Source organism: Nelumbo lutea, chromosome 7, assembly GCF_056320005.1.
Source record: "Nelumbo lutea isolate HS-2025 chromosome 7, American lotus-T2T, whole genome shotgun sequence".
NCBI classification, from domain to species: Eukaryota; Viridiplantae; Streptophyta; class Magnoliopsida; order Proteales; family Nelumbonaceae; genus Nelumbo; species Nelumbo lutea.
The window spans coordinates 60093025-60107407 of record NC_142690.1 but is presented as its reverse complement, the minus strand read 5'-3'; the positions used below and the strand labels follow the sequence as shown (position 1 = coordinate 60107407).

The 14383-nt window shown below is 37.1% G+C and overlaps 1 protein-coding gene across 1 annotated transcript; it reads right to left on the bottom strand.

The window, feature by feature from the left end:
• Nucleotides 1-373: 373 nt before the first annotated feature.
• LOC148846615 (uncharacterized) lies at nt 374-2888 on the bottom strand. Its single transcript, XM_088955986.1, has 5 exons — nt 2348-2888; nt 2108-2250; nt 1833-1934; nt 1560-1718; nt 374-1420 (listed from the first exon to the last, which is right to left on the bottom strand). The coding sequence occupies exons 1-5, from the start codon at nt 2886-2888 to the stop codon at nt 374-376; spliced, it is 1992 nt and encodes a 663-aa protein (XP_088812112.1).
• Between the last annotated feature and the right edge of the window lie 11495 nt (nt 2889-14383).

Genomic DNA, 14383 nt, shown 5'->3' with positions numbered 1-14383 from the left:
GCTTTTCTCAAATGGTACACTTTATCTTCATGGCCTGCAATCTCATAGCCTTTCGATTGTCATACGTACACTTCTTCTTCTAAGATTCTATTTAAGAATGCTGACTTCACATCAAACTAATAAACTTTCTAATAAAAATGAGCAGCAGTGGATAAAATAGTTCGTATAGTATCAAACCTTGCTACAAGAGAGAAGGTTTCTTCAAAGTCTATTCCCTCTCGCTGCATGTACCCAAGTGCAACAAGCCTTGCCTTATACTTTTGAATAGAACCATCAACCTGGTACTTGATCTTATAGACCCATTTCCGCCCAATGACCTCATTTCCATCTGGAATGTCAAGTAGCTCCCATGTCTTGTTTCTTTCTAAGGCTTTCATTTTCTCATCCATTGTTGTATGCCATTCTTTGGACTTGATGGCTTCTTCAAAGGCAGTTGGTTCATCAATCTTGGCAATTTGACATCGTTCTTGTTGTCATAAATTTCTTGCAATGATCTCCATTTTCTTGGAGGTGTCTCTAATGAAGACGAGCTTGGTGAGTGTGAAATTGAGACTGGTGATTGACTGTTTTCTGGTGTAGAGGAACCATAACCTCCATTCTCATTTTCTTGCCTTGTAGGAGAGTTAAGGAACTCGCCATCTAATATTGGACCTGATTGCACAATCTCCCAATTCCATGCACTATTCTCATCAAATACAACATCATGACTTATTAGTAACTTTTTTGTGACAGGGTCATAGAGACGATACCCTTTAGTTTCAGTACTATAGCCAACAAATATGCATTTAATATTGTTGTCGTCTAACTTCCCTCTCTTTTGAGATGGAACATGCACATGTGCAATACATCCAAAGATTCTGAGATGAGTTACCTTAGGCTTCCACCCATGCCATGCTTCAAATGGTGTCTTTTGACTCAAAGCTGCTATTAAAGATCTATTGAGAAGGTAGGTTGTTGTATGGATTGCTTTTGCCCAAAATTTTTTTGGAAGACTTTTAGCTTTCAGCAAGCTTTTTGCCATTGCTACAAGATTTTGATTCTTCCGCTTAGCCACTCCATTTTGTTGTGGAGTGTAGCTGGCTGTTAACTGTCTCTCGATGTCGAACTCTTCACAAAAACTATCAAATTCTCCTGATAGAAATTCTCCACCATGATCTGTCATCATGACTTTCAGTTGCTGCTCACTTTGCTTTTCAATATAGGCCTTAAACTTCTTGAACATCGAAAAGGCTTCTGATTTTTCTTTCAAAAAATATACCCACGTCATTCGGCTAAAATCATCAACAAAGACTAGAAAATACCTGTTGTTGAGAGAGTATGTTGTCATGGGCCCACAAACATCCGCATGAATCAGTTCTGTAGGTTTGGAAGCTCTTCTTGCTTTTGCCTGTCGGGAAAGAATCACGATGCTGCTTTCCAACTACACAACTCTCACAGACATCATCAACAGTTTTAATTACAGACAAACCATCAACAAAATTCTGTTCATATATAAGAGCCAAACTTCTGAAATTAAGATGCCCATATCTATAATGCCAAACCCAGGTTTTGTCACTCACAGTTGCTTTCAAAGCATGCTGATCAGTAGAGGTGAGAATGTAGGGAAAAATTTTGTTTTTTGACATGGGCGCTTCAACTACCAACTGCGTTTTTGATTTGTCTTTATACACAAAACAAATGGAATCTTCAAAGACAAGAGAATACCCATCCAACATAAACTGCCCAACACTCAACAAATTTGAAATCAAATGAGGAACATACAGAGCATTATGAATGTATTTCAATCCAAGAGAGTTCAACATCACAGTACCTTTTCCTTGTACCTCACGTACCGTTCCATCACTCATTGTGATCTGACTAGTCACAGATTCATCTAAATCGGTGAAAATATGCAAATCACTTGCCATGTGATTGCTGCAGCCACTGTTAATGTACTAAGCTTTTGGAGAACATTCTTTGGCAGAGAAACATGCAAGAAACAGACTTTAGGTATCATCTTCCCCTTTCTCCTGGGCTAGATTGGCATGCTGCTCCTTACGCCAGCAAAATTTCTCTATATGGCCATATCTCTTACAGTAGTAACACTGTTTAGGGCTTTGATTCTCACCTTTATCATAGTTTCTTGAACCTTGATCGTACTCATTGGAGCGACCACTGCTTCTGCCTCCTCTTCTTCCTCGTGATGAAGAACCACCATGCGACTTAGAATTGCTTTGACTTCTTGGTTCACCTTGTGAGAGTTGCATCTTACTGTAAAAAGCATTCTCAACAGAAACATCATCATATATTTTCATTCTATCTTCATGAGAGAAAAGAGAACCCTACAACTCATAAAGAGTTAACATACTCAAGTCTTTTAATTCTTCTATTGCAGCCACAACATGATCATATTTCTTAGGCAAACTCCTAAGAATTTTCTCAACCACTTTTTGCTCACTCAAATCTTCACCATACTTTCTAATTTGATTCACAACATCAATCACGTTGGAAATATAATCAGACAAAACATCTCCATCTTTTATAAGCAAACTTTCAAATTTTCTACGAAGAGTTTGAAGTTTAACAATTACCACTTTTGCAGTGCCTTGATATGTTGTATACAGTCTATCCCAGGCTTCTTTGGACCTTGTTGCAGCAGATATGCGTCGAAAAATCATGTCATCCACAGCTTGTTGGATGAAGAATAAAGCTTTGGCATCTTTCTTTCGGAGGTCTCTAAGAGTATCAGCTGCCACTCCATCTTCAGTATAGCCCTTCTCCACTAAATCCCATAGTTCTTGGGATAAAAACAAGGTCTTCATCTTGGTACTCCACACATCATAATTACTCCCTTGGAAAATCGGAATTGAAGGTTGTGATGGGTTCACTACAATGTGATTATTGGCCATCTGGATTGAAATAGCTCTGATACCAGATGTTAAAAAAAAATAAAGGATGGCTAACACAATGAAAAGAGCAGTAACAAGACAATGAAATTAGCAGAAATGGCATATTTTATTCACTGCATAACCAACATTTAAATAACAAGAAAACATAACAAACTGTTAGAGATTCTAGTACCAAACACCCCTGATATGACTCCTAAACAATAGCAAATACAGCCCAACTGAAAAGACTAAGTCATTCTCCTAAATAATAGCAAATACAGCTCAACTGAAAAGACTAAGTCATTATTTGACTAACTCAACAGTAAATAGTTTCTACATTAATCTTTAACAAACTGCACCGCTTTTGTTTTATCTCAACTTTTTTTTTTGTGGAGACTCAAGTATATGATGCAATAATAATCTCCTGTTAATGCAGGAAAACAAAAATGACAGAGCTTGAGAACTTGTAGTCTACTTTTATAATTTTTATTCTCTTCTTGCAGTTGTTCATCCATCCTCTTGATGGTACTTGAGAAGATGTGGTGTAACTCCAAATCACTGATACCTGGAAATGATTATTATTGTTTTTTTTTTTGTGATTGATTGTAGATGGAGATGAAAACCATTTTGTTTTGTTTTTTTTTCTAAGAAATTAAGGAAATACTTTATTACTTATTGAGTATTATTTTCTGTGGAAAACATTTTGTTTCTCTCCATTATTTTAGTTACAACTAAAATATTTTCTAAAGAAAACATTTAATTTGAATTGGACTGGGTCCAATCTGGTCCAATTGCATTTCAATTGGACTGGATTGGATCTAATTTATATGGGGTTTGGACCGGATTTGGTCCAGTCCATTTATAAATGGTCCAATATTTGACTGGACCAGGTTGGATCAAATCCAGTCCAATTGACACCCCTAGTATCCACTCATCAGCCTTTCGCACTTTCCAGCCCTCCCATTAGCCAAGTCACCAGGGATTTAGTCTATTGACCATTCATTGAAACATTGAAACTAATCCCTAATTGACTGTTAACACTGCGAAAGTTGACAGAGCCACTGTCCTCACCATCATCTACTTCCAACCACCCCAACTTATGTGGACATCATGGACGTAGAAAGTCAGCCGTCAACAAGATTCAAATTTGACTACAACGAATTTGGTGATTAAAGAATGTTTAATTACGTACTCAACTGTCCACTACAAAACCCATGTATAAATAAGGGCAGAAGGAGAGCAAAAGGAAACATAGAAAGCTAGATACTATGGAACTTCAACTTGCAGCTGTTAAGATGTTGTTTTCATTTGCCCTGTTTGGTTTCTTTAGCTTGTTTTTGCATCTCTACAGGGTTCTTTGGTTAAAGCAACACTTGCTTCGATCTAGGCTCCACAAGCAAGGGATAAGAGGTCCTCCCCCTACCTTTGTCTTTGGGAATGGTCCAGAGATCAAGAGGATACAAAATTCCAAATCAACAGCAGTTAAGACTTCCAACAAGGAAAACCTATCACATGATTTTGCTTCTACTCTCTTCCCTTGCTTTGAGAAGTGGAGAAAGGAATATGGTATGTATATATTACGTTCTGTAGTGGATTACTACTACAATAGATCATAATTGTCAAAACAACGCCTAAGTGGGAGTTCATATTTGCTCCTCATAGAGCGCTTCCCACACTAGTCTCACAGATATGGAGCCATGCACATCTGGAACATCTCCTTACTAGTAGGTTATCGATCATTCATGCATGGTGAGATGTTCCCGCACCACGGCTGCAACGTGCTGTCAGGTTGGTGTGAGGCATTATGTAAGGAGCAAATCTGACCAAATTTGAGGGGTGTGGACTTGCTCTAGCAGTTATACGTACATTCTTTGTACAAGGGGCCACATAATATTTTTTATAATTTTAGTTTATGATTGGTTCAAACAACACATAAGTTGGTGGATGCATTGTTCAATCAAAGTCTCAGCTCCTATATTTTCATGAGAATTTATTAGCAATATAATTATCGGTTGAATATACCACTGATTGTTGTGAATGAAACAAAGAAAAACACCTTAGGCTGAGTTTGGAAGGAGTACAAATGCAAATATGTACAGCGTAAATACATACAAAATATAAGGTTTTGCACTCTACATATTTGCATTTGTACTCCTTCCAAACTCAGCCTAATAGGATTTATATATATTTTCTATTTAAAAAAAAAAAAAAAAACTCATCATCACGTAGGGCTAGCCTCCTCCCCTCTGTTACTTAACATTGCCTTGATTCTTTGGAAACTATATGATGGGCCTGAGGATGAAACCCAATCAAATTAACCACTGATCATTTAGATTTCTGATCAATCATCAATTGATCATAAAGATTCCTTTTTTTTTTCTTTCCTTCTAAGTTGGTTTTTACTAAATAAATAGTTTATAAACTGTGATTATATACAAGCGACTTGTTCACGTTTTCCCTTGTTAATCTTCAAATATTGTACGTGACAAACCCTAATGTGGCCAAGGAAATGACCCTTTGTGCATCCATGGGATTGGGGAAGTCTGGATACCTACCATATGAATTTGGTCCTTTGCTTGGGACGGGCATTTTGACATCAAATGGAGCAATCTGGTCTCACCAAAGGAAAACCATAGCTCCAGAGTTATCCATGGATAAGGTTAAGGTACGTAATTATATTTTTACTCATATATAGTAAGTACTTCATAAATGCATGGCTAATTACATATAAAACTGGTATAGTCGTTGTCTGAGTCAATTTGAGTCCAAGAATATTATTATTGCCATTAATGAATTGAAAACCCATATCAATATTGTAGGGCATGGTGAGCTTAATGGTGGAGTCTGTAAGCCCAATAGTGAAGACATGGCAAGGGAGAATTGAAAGTGAAGGAGGAGTTGCAGAGATAAGAGCTGATGAGAACATTAGACGCACTTCTACACTTGTAATCTCCAAAGTTTTGTTTGGCAGCTGTTTCACCAAATCCCTTGATCTAATTTCAAAGTTCAAAGATATTCAAAATGCCTTGACTATGCCAACCATGCTCAGAGGACTTCCTGGCCATTGATACTGTGTTTAGATACATTCCGAGTGAGAATAACAGAAAAATATGGAAGCTGGAGAAAGAGGTCCGTTCAGCGATTCTAAAGATTGTAAAGGAACGTAGTACAGAAAATGAAAATGATAAAGGTGATGAGCAAGATCTATTACAGATGATTATTGAGGGTGCAAAGGATGGTAATCTTGGTCCATACACAGCACAAGACTACGTCCTTGACAATTGCAAGAACATCTACTTTGCTGGGCTTGAAACTACTGCAATTTCAGCCTTGTGGTGTTTGATCCTACTGGCTTCTCATCCTCAATGGCAAGACCGTTGTCGTGCCGAGATACTAGAAATTTGTGGGGGAGGCCTACCTGATGTAGATATGCTTCGCAAGATGAAAACGGTATGTTATGTATGTTAGTTTGTGGGGAAGGTCATTCTGATGATGGCTCCATTTATTTTGCCATATTTAGCAAGGGGGTAAGTTGGTCAATCGGTAAATTGATCGCAACAACCGCAATTATTTGCCACACAGTAAATGAGGATACCTGAGAGTGGGTGTCAATGTATCGGTTTTGGATTAGACCCCATCCAAACCAAAACCAATTTGGACGGACCAACAAGACATATTAAATTGGACCAATCCAGTCTTAAAGGTCCAAAGTATTTATTAGATTGGATTAGACCTGGTCCATCCATAATGAACTTATATTGGATTGGGTTGGATGAGCCAATATCTGGTCCATTCATGTAAAATAAGAATATAGGTGTCAATGGACTGGGTTTGGATTGAAACAAATCTAAATTAAGATGAATATGGACAGATTGGACGGTCCGGATATTGAATTGGACCAGTCCAAAATAGTCCAAAACATTCAATGGATTGGATTGGACCTGGTCCAATTGTAATGGATTCACACTGAACTGGATTGGATTGCACCAAATCCAGTTCAATTGACACCCCTACTGCAAGGTGGGTAAATGTCATGCCTTAATTTGTTGAAGTCGATAAGCATTCTCTCTCCCTATAAGTTAGAACAGGTTTACCCAAGAAACACTTGTCTAGATAAACATCTATACTACTAATAAAAGAGCAAATAGTCCCATTTTCTAGACTTTTCATTAGACATTTTCACCCCTTATGTAAGCAACATACAATGGTTATAAAAAAGGGTATATATACCCTTTACTCTCACTCCAAAAACTGCCCACTTATAATAGTTAAGAAAATGCCCACTTATAACTGTTCAAAAACTGTCCACTTATAATAGCTAAGAAACTGCCCACTTATAACTATTCAAAAACCGCCCATGAATTATAAACAGTTTTGTCTTGGAGATGCTTTCACATGCAAATGCACGTACATGTTTATTAGTATTTACCTAAGTAAAAATGAACAAGGCCAATGAAATAATTGAGTCATTACTTTATATCTAGCTAGAAATTATTTTTTGTGTACTCTACTACATCTTCCAATGATGCATTGATGTGTGGCATGGCAGACAACAATGGTAATTCAAGAGGTGCTGCATTTTTATCCACCAGGCTCGTTCAAGTCTAGAGAAGCTCTGCAAGATGTCAAGTTGGGAGAACTTCTTGTGCCCAAAGGAGTCAACATTTGGCTCTCGGTGCATGCATTACACAGAGACCCTGAACTTTGGGGACACTACAAGAAAATCGGTCTAAGCTGGTGGTCGGCTTTGATCTAAGGCAATGGTCTTTAGTCCGCCCCCTAAACCTCTTCTGACTTAGGTTAAGACCGTCGGCTTAGACATAATAGATCGCTGCCCTTGGAGGCTGGTCCAACGTGATTCAGTCATCCCTAAAGCAGTAGTATATCAGAACCGCTGACTCAGCATTAATAAAGGTGGCAGTCCTTACCGCCGGCTTATAACTATTTAGACCGCCGCCTTAGGTCAATTAACATGTTTCTTCCATATTTTAGGTGGTGGTCCAGGCCACCGACTTAGGTCTCTTTAGATCGCTGCCTTAGTCGATTAACATGTTTCTTTCTTTTTTAGTGGCAGTCTGGACCGCCGGCTTAGATCTATTTAAAAAGGCTTATTGAATAATGTAACACTTCTTCCTATGCAAATCCACTTGACATAATGGTTTAATCTGCAAACCATAATATATAAAGTGTTAGATGATGTAAAGTAAATGATATATCAAATATAATTCTCAATGAAATCACTAAAGGAATGAATTAATCATTTATAGCAGCTTAAACATTTCCCTACATGCCATATTAAGGTCTTAAATCCCTATAAATTGCCATTTAGCAAGTCCAAACACCCAAGTACTTCTTTCCCTTCAAGTCATCCACCCAATTTCCACCTATAAATTCCCTTTCATTCATCCACCCAATTGCCACCTATAAATTCCCTTCCATTAATCCACCCAATTATCATCTATTAAAATCTTCATCAACTCCAACTTTCTGAGATTCTAAGAGACGAGCATTTTCTCTACTTAGATTAAGCTCACCTCTCCACAGTGGTTTCTAACTGCTCCCCCATTTACAGGAACTAAAGTAGTTCATCTTTTTGGAAGTCTTATTCTCAGTGAATTCTTTCTTCAACACCTCCATTAATTCAAATTTTACCATAGCTGTAAGTAGCAATGCATAGACTATATGTAAAAACTAAATATATGAGATGCAGGGTATATTACAAAAAGGAATTAACCATAGCTATGAGTTGCTTAGTCAAAGAGAAATGAAATGGAGGAGAGAGATAAAAAGTTAGACTTAGATGAGTACATTGGACCAAATAATTTTATCTTATTTCTAAATTTTATGAATGAATATGCAAGGAGTTCCATTATATTCCTAATGCAAGGAAATCTATTTTAACTGAATCTGAAGATTGTGAGATATGACATACCTGTAGTATCAAGGACCTTCAGATTTTCCTCTTGAGTGTTGTATAAGAATGCCTTTATACCAAATCTCAGCATCAGATTATTTCCACATATTTTAAGATGAAAGTAAGGGAGTGTAAAAATAGGTAAAAGAGGGGCGATTACCAAAAATGAAGTTTTGAAGACGCTGAACAATGAACCTAGGGATCATCCAATCAGAATTTCAATTTTCCATCTATGACTATAAATCTATATAGTACTTGAAAGTAGAAATCAAAGATTTATTTTTGATAAATGAAAATAGGTTTTAAGAGGATCCAAAACACTGAATATAGAAAACAAAACAAACCAACCTAAAGTAACCAAATACCTTTTCAAAAAGGAAGTCATTCTTTGCAAGAGCATAACCTGCAAGTTTAATTCACTTAGTAAATTAGACACAACATATGTCAATAAATAGAGCAAATATAAGATGTTTGTATAGTACAATCAGCAAAGTTGAAGAATCTCCGGAGAAACCTTCTGTGAAACTGTAGCAGACCAGATTGAGAGAGAGAAAGCGGATTTCGAAAATGTGTGTTTTTTAAGTCTGATTCATGCTCATTAAATAGATTATGAAGAGGTATGAAGAAAATGTAGGTGTTGGTTTAGAGAAGGCACCTTGAACAGTAACAATTTTAAACGTTGTGATTGTCTAAAAAGTAGTTAACAGTTAATGACTATTAACTTTGAATTGTGTCTCTTGATCACACCTGATTGAATCGTGACCATGTGCGGGCACACACGCATGCACACATATTGCACAATATCTAACCCCCATACTCTCCTCTACTATTTCTAAGGTATGTAAATCAACTCCTATTAAAACACTAAAAACAAAGCTTATAATTTTCCAATGTGGGATAAATTCAAAATTGGGTTTTGTAAGAAAAAAACTAATTTTTCAATCAAGTGTACAAGTGCAATTTCTCATGTAATTGACTAATCAAACCCATTAGATTTAATCTCTTATGAGATTAAAATCCAACATTAACCATAAGCTATAAAACTGAATTAAAATGAAAATATGGCGTACATTTTCTGTGTCTCGAGTAACTATGGGTTGACGGTAGATTCGGCTTGGCCAGCGAGCATGGAGTTCATTCACGGCAGCTCTACCATTAGGTTTATCATGTCATTCGTTGGAAGCTCCTAATTCAGGAGGGTACCCATTTTCCCTCTATAGTGTAGAAATCAAATACTTGTTAGTACCCTTGTTTTTTATCAGTGTGGGTCTGTGTCCTCTCCTCGTCCGCTGATTCTCTAAGGAAGTCATGTATGGGCTCCGATAAGTAGTTGACTAATTGGCCATTCTGACTGTGACTAGGTTGTACTGTCCTTCTTTGATAGTAAAGGTGAAAGGACGGCCTGTTTTGCGCTTCGTGGTGCGTAGGTGATGTAATATCTTTTATGTCCATCGTCCGCAAATTGGTCCGAGTGCTGTGCATGGGGTGGTAAGGCGATGTGCGGCAACGGCTTACCGAAGTTGATAGGGTTGCTACTTGCTAGTCTGTTGGATTCGAATGGGAGTGACGTGGGGGAGGGTTGTTGCATGGGAATTAATATATTGCGGGGCTCGATGGAGTGGGGTGGGAGGCGTGGCTGGCGCATCAAGGTTATCATTCTCGATCGTTCGCTGTTGCGGGTTGGTTTTGCATGGGGTGTTGTTTTGCATGCTGGTTACATGGGACCAGACCAGGGCTTGCCCTCGTGTTGGAGTGTTTATGCTCTCTTTCCTCGACTGAGTCGACTCGTCGTGCTGGGTCTGAGTTATTGGATTTTGGATCGCCGGCTGTGCTGGTGTTGGATATTCTAAGCATCGCCTTTTCCGGTTGCTGGCTCCGTCTTCAGAGTCTTCGTCGGAGTGTGGCGTATCTTACAGTCGCTGGGAGGTTGGATCACTGGATTGAAGGAGGGGATGTTGTAGCTGGTGATCTGCTCTCAGCCATTCTCCTGGGAAGTTTAGAGGTCGACTTTCTAGAAATGCTTTATAATCTTGCACAGAAGTGTCGATGTGCTTACAGTTTAGTCCAGACGTGGCCAACCAGTCCACAGTTGGCGCATATTCTTGGTAAATGCTCGTAGCAAAAACGAAGCCATATTGGCTTGCCACTCTAGATGATAAACTTCCCTATATGTAATGGCTGACCAAGATCGATGATGATTTACTTCCTGACGTAGAGCCCGCGTTCCAGATAACCTATTTTTATCCTTTCTTGATTTGGGATTACTTTTCTTGCAGTTTGGGCTAGGAAGCATACTCGACCATCTTCCATCATTCCTTTAGGTATCATGTGAATCTGCAACCATACACGTTGAGTCCATACTTTTTCGGTTTCTCCAGTAGCAACCATACCATTCGTCCACTAGTAACCAACTGGATCTGTAGAACCAAGGGCCCTCCTCGAGGGCTTTCTTTTTATCTTCTAAACTTTCGAAACTAAACTCCAACTTACCCCTCTCAATAAATTTCACAATTAATGTGAATTTAATATTCTATAAATTTTTCACATGGCCTTCAAGGGTTTCTTAGGGTTTCTTAGGAGACCTGTTGCCTAGGGAATATTCTTTCCTTTAAGGTGAGCTGAAAAATACGTAGGGCTTCTTCTACTCGGAATTCAGAATGACCAATCAGTCTGGATCAGAATTTTATAGTCTCAAAGTACAGGGAGAATGCATATTGACCGTGAATTGATACTAAATTCACGGGCAGGATGTGGTTTATAGGGGGAGTGGGCTAGTAGTAGGGGGGACTGGAATTCAGAATCTGTATTTGTCCCTAAATTATTGGGAAAGTTGTTGTCCTACAAAGTACAACGTTTTGTACTCTATAATTTTAAATACAAATATGTAAAGTATAAATTGAGGTTTTTGAATCACTGTTGACCCGGATGGTTGGACCGGGAACCATCCAGGCAACTGGTTCTGTTTTACCTAAAATCCAATTTTTGGTCAAAAACCATTGAAAAAGTTAATAATCCGTTGATCCAAGTGGTTGAACCATCGACTCATTCAATGGATTTTTACTGCCTTTTTGTTTTAAATTGTTTTTTATTTTTTTAATTCATCTATCAGAACGAACCGTTCATTTAGAATATCGACTTAAAAACCGATGACCAAAACGATTCCATTTCTAGATCGTTTCTTAAAACATTGATATAAATATATACAAAATAATACAAAAATGCATAGCTTTGCACTAACTGAGACTTAATAACTAATGTATTGAACAAACGAACATTAATTTAGTAACTTGTTTTGATTCAATTATTAGATTTGTTATATGTACTTCCTTAAATCGTCTACATACAATGCAGGATTATAACTTATAATAACGCTTTCTCATTTCAGCTTTGACAAAACCTATGTACGTACCATTTTCCACAAGGACCGTTAGTGCTTAGTTTCAACATATTTCACTTTCGTATGGTACTACCTGATTAGCGTAAACCATGGATGGATCTAACAAACTACGAAAAATAATGAATATGGCCAAAGAAATTAATGCCACGGCAAGTTTATTTAAATATTTTCCATCCCAAATTCAATTTCTACAGCCATTTTATCAAAAAAATTCGACGCCCATATTTCAGGTTAGTTGAAATCATCATGATCAAAGATGTAATTTTTTTCAGATATATTTGAAAGGCTATCTAGTATGCATTCAACGATTTCTGCTTAATTTGAATCAAGTAGTTTGTTTAAATGTGTGTATGTTTTTTTTTTTTTTCACATTGTGAAAGGGAACATATATTAGAAATAAAAAATAAAAAGAAAAAGAAAAACAAGGTAGGAAGCCAGCCAAGCATAGTCAGAATCAGAAAACAACTTAGGAACCAAACAGACTAGACCATCTCAATTAAATATTCAAATATGTAGAGATAGAAATCTGACCTGCCCCTATCCGGGCCCACCCTGCTCCAGTCAGGGCGATTATTCCTTTTTGGTTCATAGTTTATTCCTTTAATTCACATTTTCTATCCTCCGTGAATTTTGTTGAAAATAAGCTGATTCGTTACTACTTTTATGATACCAATTGTTTGACTTGTTTTCAAGTCTTAGAGCTTTACTACGTTTTCTACAAGTTTATTCCTTAATTCACATTTTCTATTCTCTCTGAATTTTGATGAAAATCAGCTGCTTGGTTATCACATACCACTTTTATGATACCCATTAACAGTTATTTTAGGGATCGTTCCTTTTCTATGAGCTTTTTATGATACCAATTGTTTGGTTAAGGACTTTTAGGGATCATGCATTTCTGCATCATACTCTGACTTGTGTTATGAAACATGTATTAAATAATCAGATGAAAACATGTTCTTTAAACTAGAAAGTAAGATGATTTTGATTTGATTTTAGAGCTCACAATCATAAAAATATTATATATATTAATTAACATCTCTTTAAATTTTCTTATTTGGGGATGTTTGGAACCGTGGCTGTTTTTCAAAAAAGCAGTGCCACGTTGGATCCATATAGGCGTTTCAGCAAACACCCATGCATCTCATTATTTGGTTTATCCGATTATTAAAAACTGAGAATGCCTTGAAAATCGGGACCCCACTGATGCATAATGAACTGCTTCCCCCAACGGTTGATTGATGTGTATCCTATGTGGTGTTTACCTGTCAGCACATACATGAAAAATGGTATTGTTTACTGACTACGTGGCAGAAGCATTATTTTTGTGAAAAACAGGTTTTGAAAGCATGGGCGTTTTTTCTTGAAATTCAGTCCTAGAAAGCGCCCACACTTCCAAACACCATGAAAGGAATTCAGTCTGTGCATTCTTCGGGCTTTTTTTTTCAGAATGCTTTGTATGCCCTTGGCCATATTTAACTTTTATAATAATTTTATTTTGGTATTAGGTTATTCCTTGTTCCAACAAAATGAGAAGGGGTAAAAGTGAAAATACAAAATGTTCTTTATGAAGGGCATGTACTATGCACCTGTGCAAATGAAAATAACAAGAAGCACGGACAGGCTTAATGCATATTTTTGAATTTCACTGCAGAGCTATAAATATTCAAAATGTCAAAAACCCCCGTTTTATACACTTATACCTGCCTGTGAATTAGCATAAATTTCAAACTGACACCCACCCCAAATGTAGTTTGGGCTTAAAAATTTTGACCCTAAGCTGAACTGTCATTCTCCCAATAAAAATAATGAGTGAGTTAAAAAATAAAAAGACATTTAAATTTTGAAAGATTTTTTAATACTTTATAAAATGTATTAACTCAGTGATTCGATTTGAAGATTATAATAAAGTCATAAATATTGGCATTATATGGTGATAGTAAAAAAATAATTTTGGTTTAAGGCCTTGATGTGAAGTCAAAGCAATCATCAGATCAGTATTATGTCATCAATCAGTAATTCAATAAGAATGGTGGTGAATGGTCAAAAAACCCCTAAACTGGTTTCACACAAAGTACATCCAACTGCAGCCAAAATACTAAAACCCTTGTGATCACATGTCAATTTGCCCTATGTATGAATTTATGTCATTGAATTGAAGATAGACATTTCTAGTTGGGGGGATTAGGACCAAGAAGATCAGAA

Coding starts and splice junctions, on each gene's coding strand:
- LOC148846615 (XM_088955986.1), bottom strand. CDS start 2,888: ATGGCCAATAATCACATTGTAGTGAACCCATCACAACCTTCAATTCCG. Junction 2,251..2,347: donor AGAAGAATTAAAAGACTTGA/GTATGTTAACTC, acceptor TGCTTTTTACAG/TAAGATGCAACTCTCACAAG. Junction 1,719..1,832: donor TCACAATGAGTGATGGAACG/GTACGTGAGGTA, acceptor AGTGTTGGGCAG/TTTATGTTGGATGGGTATTC.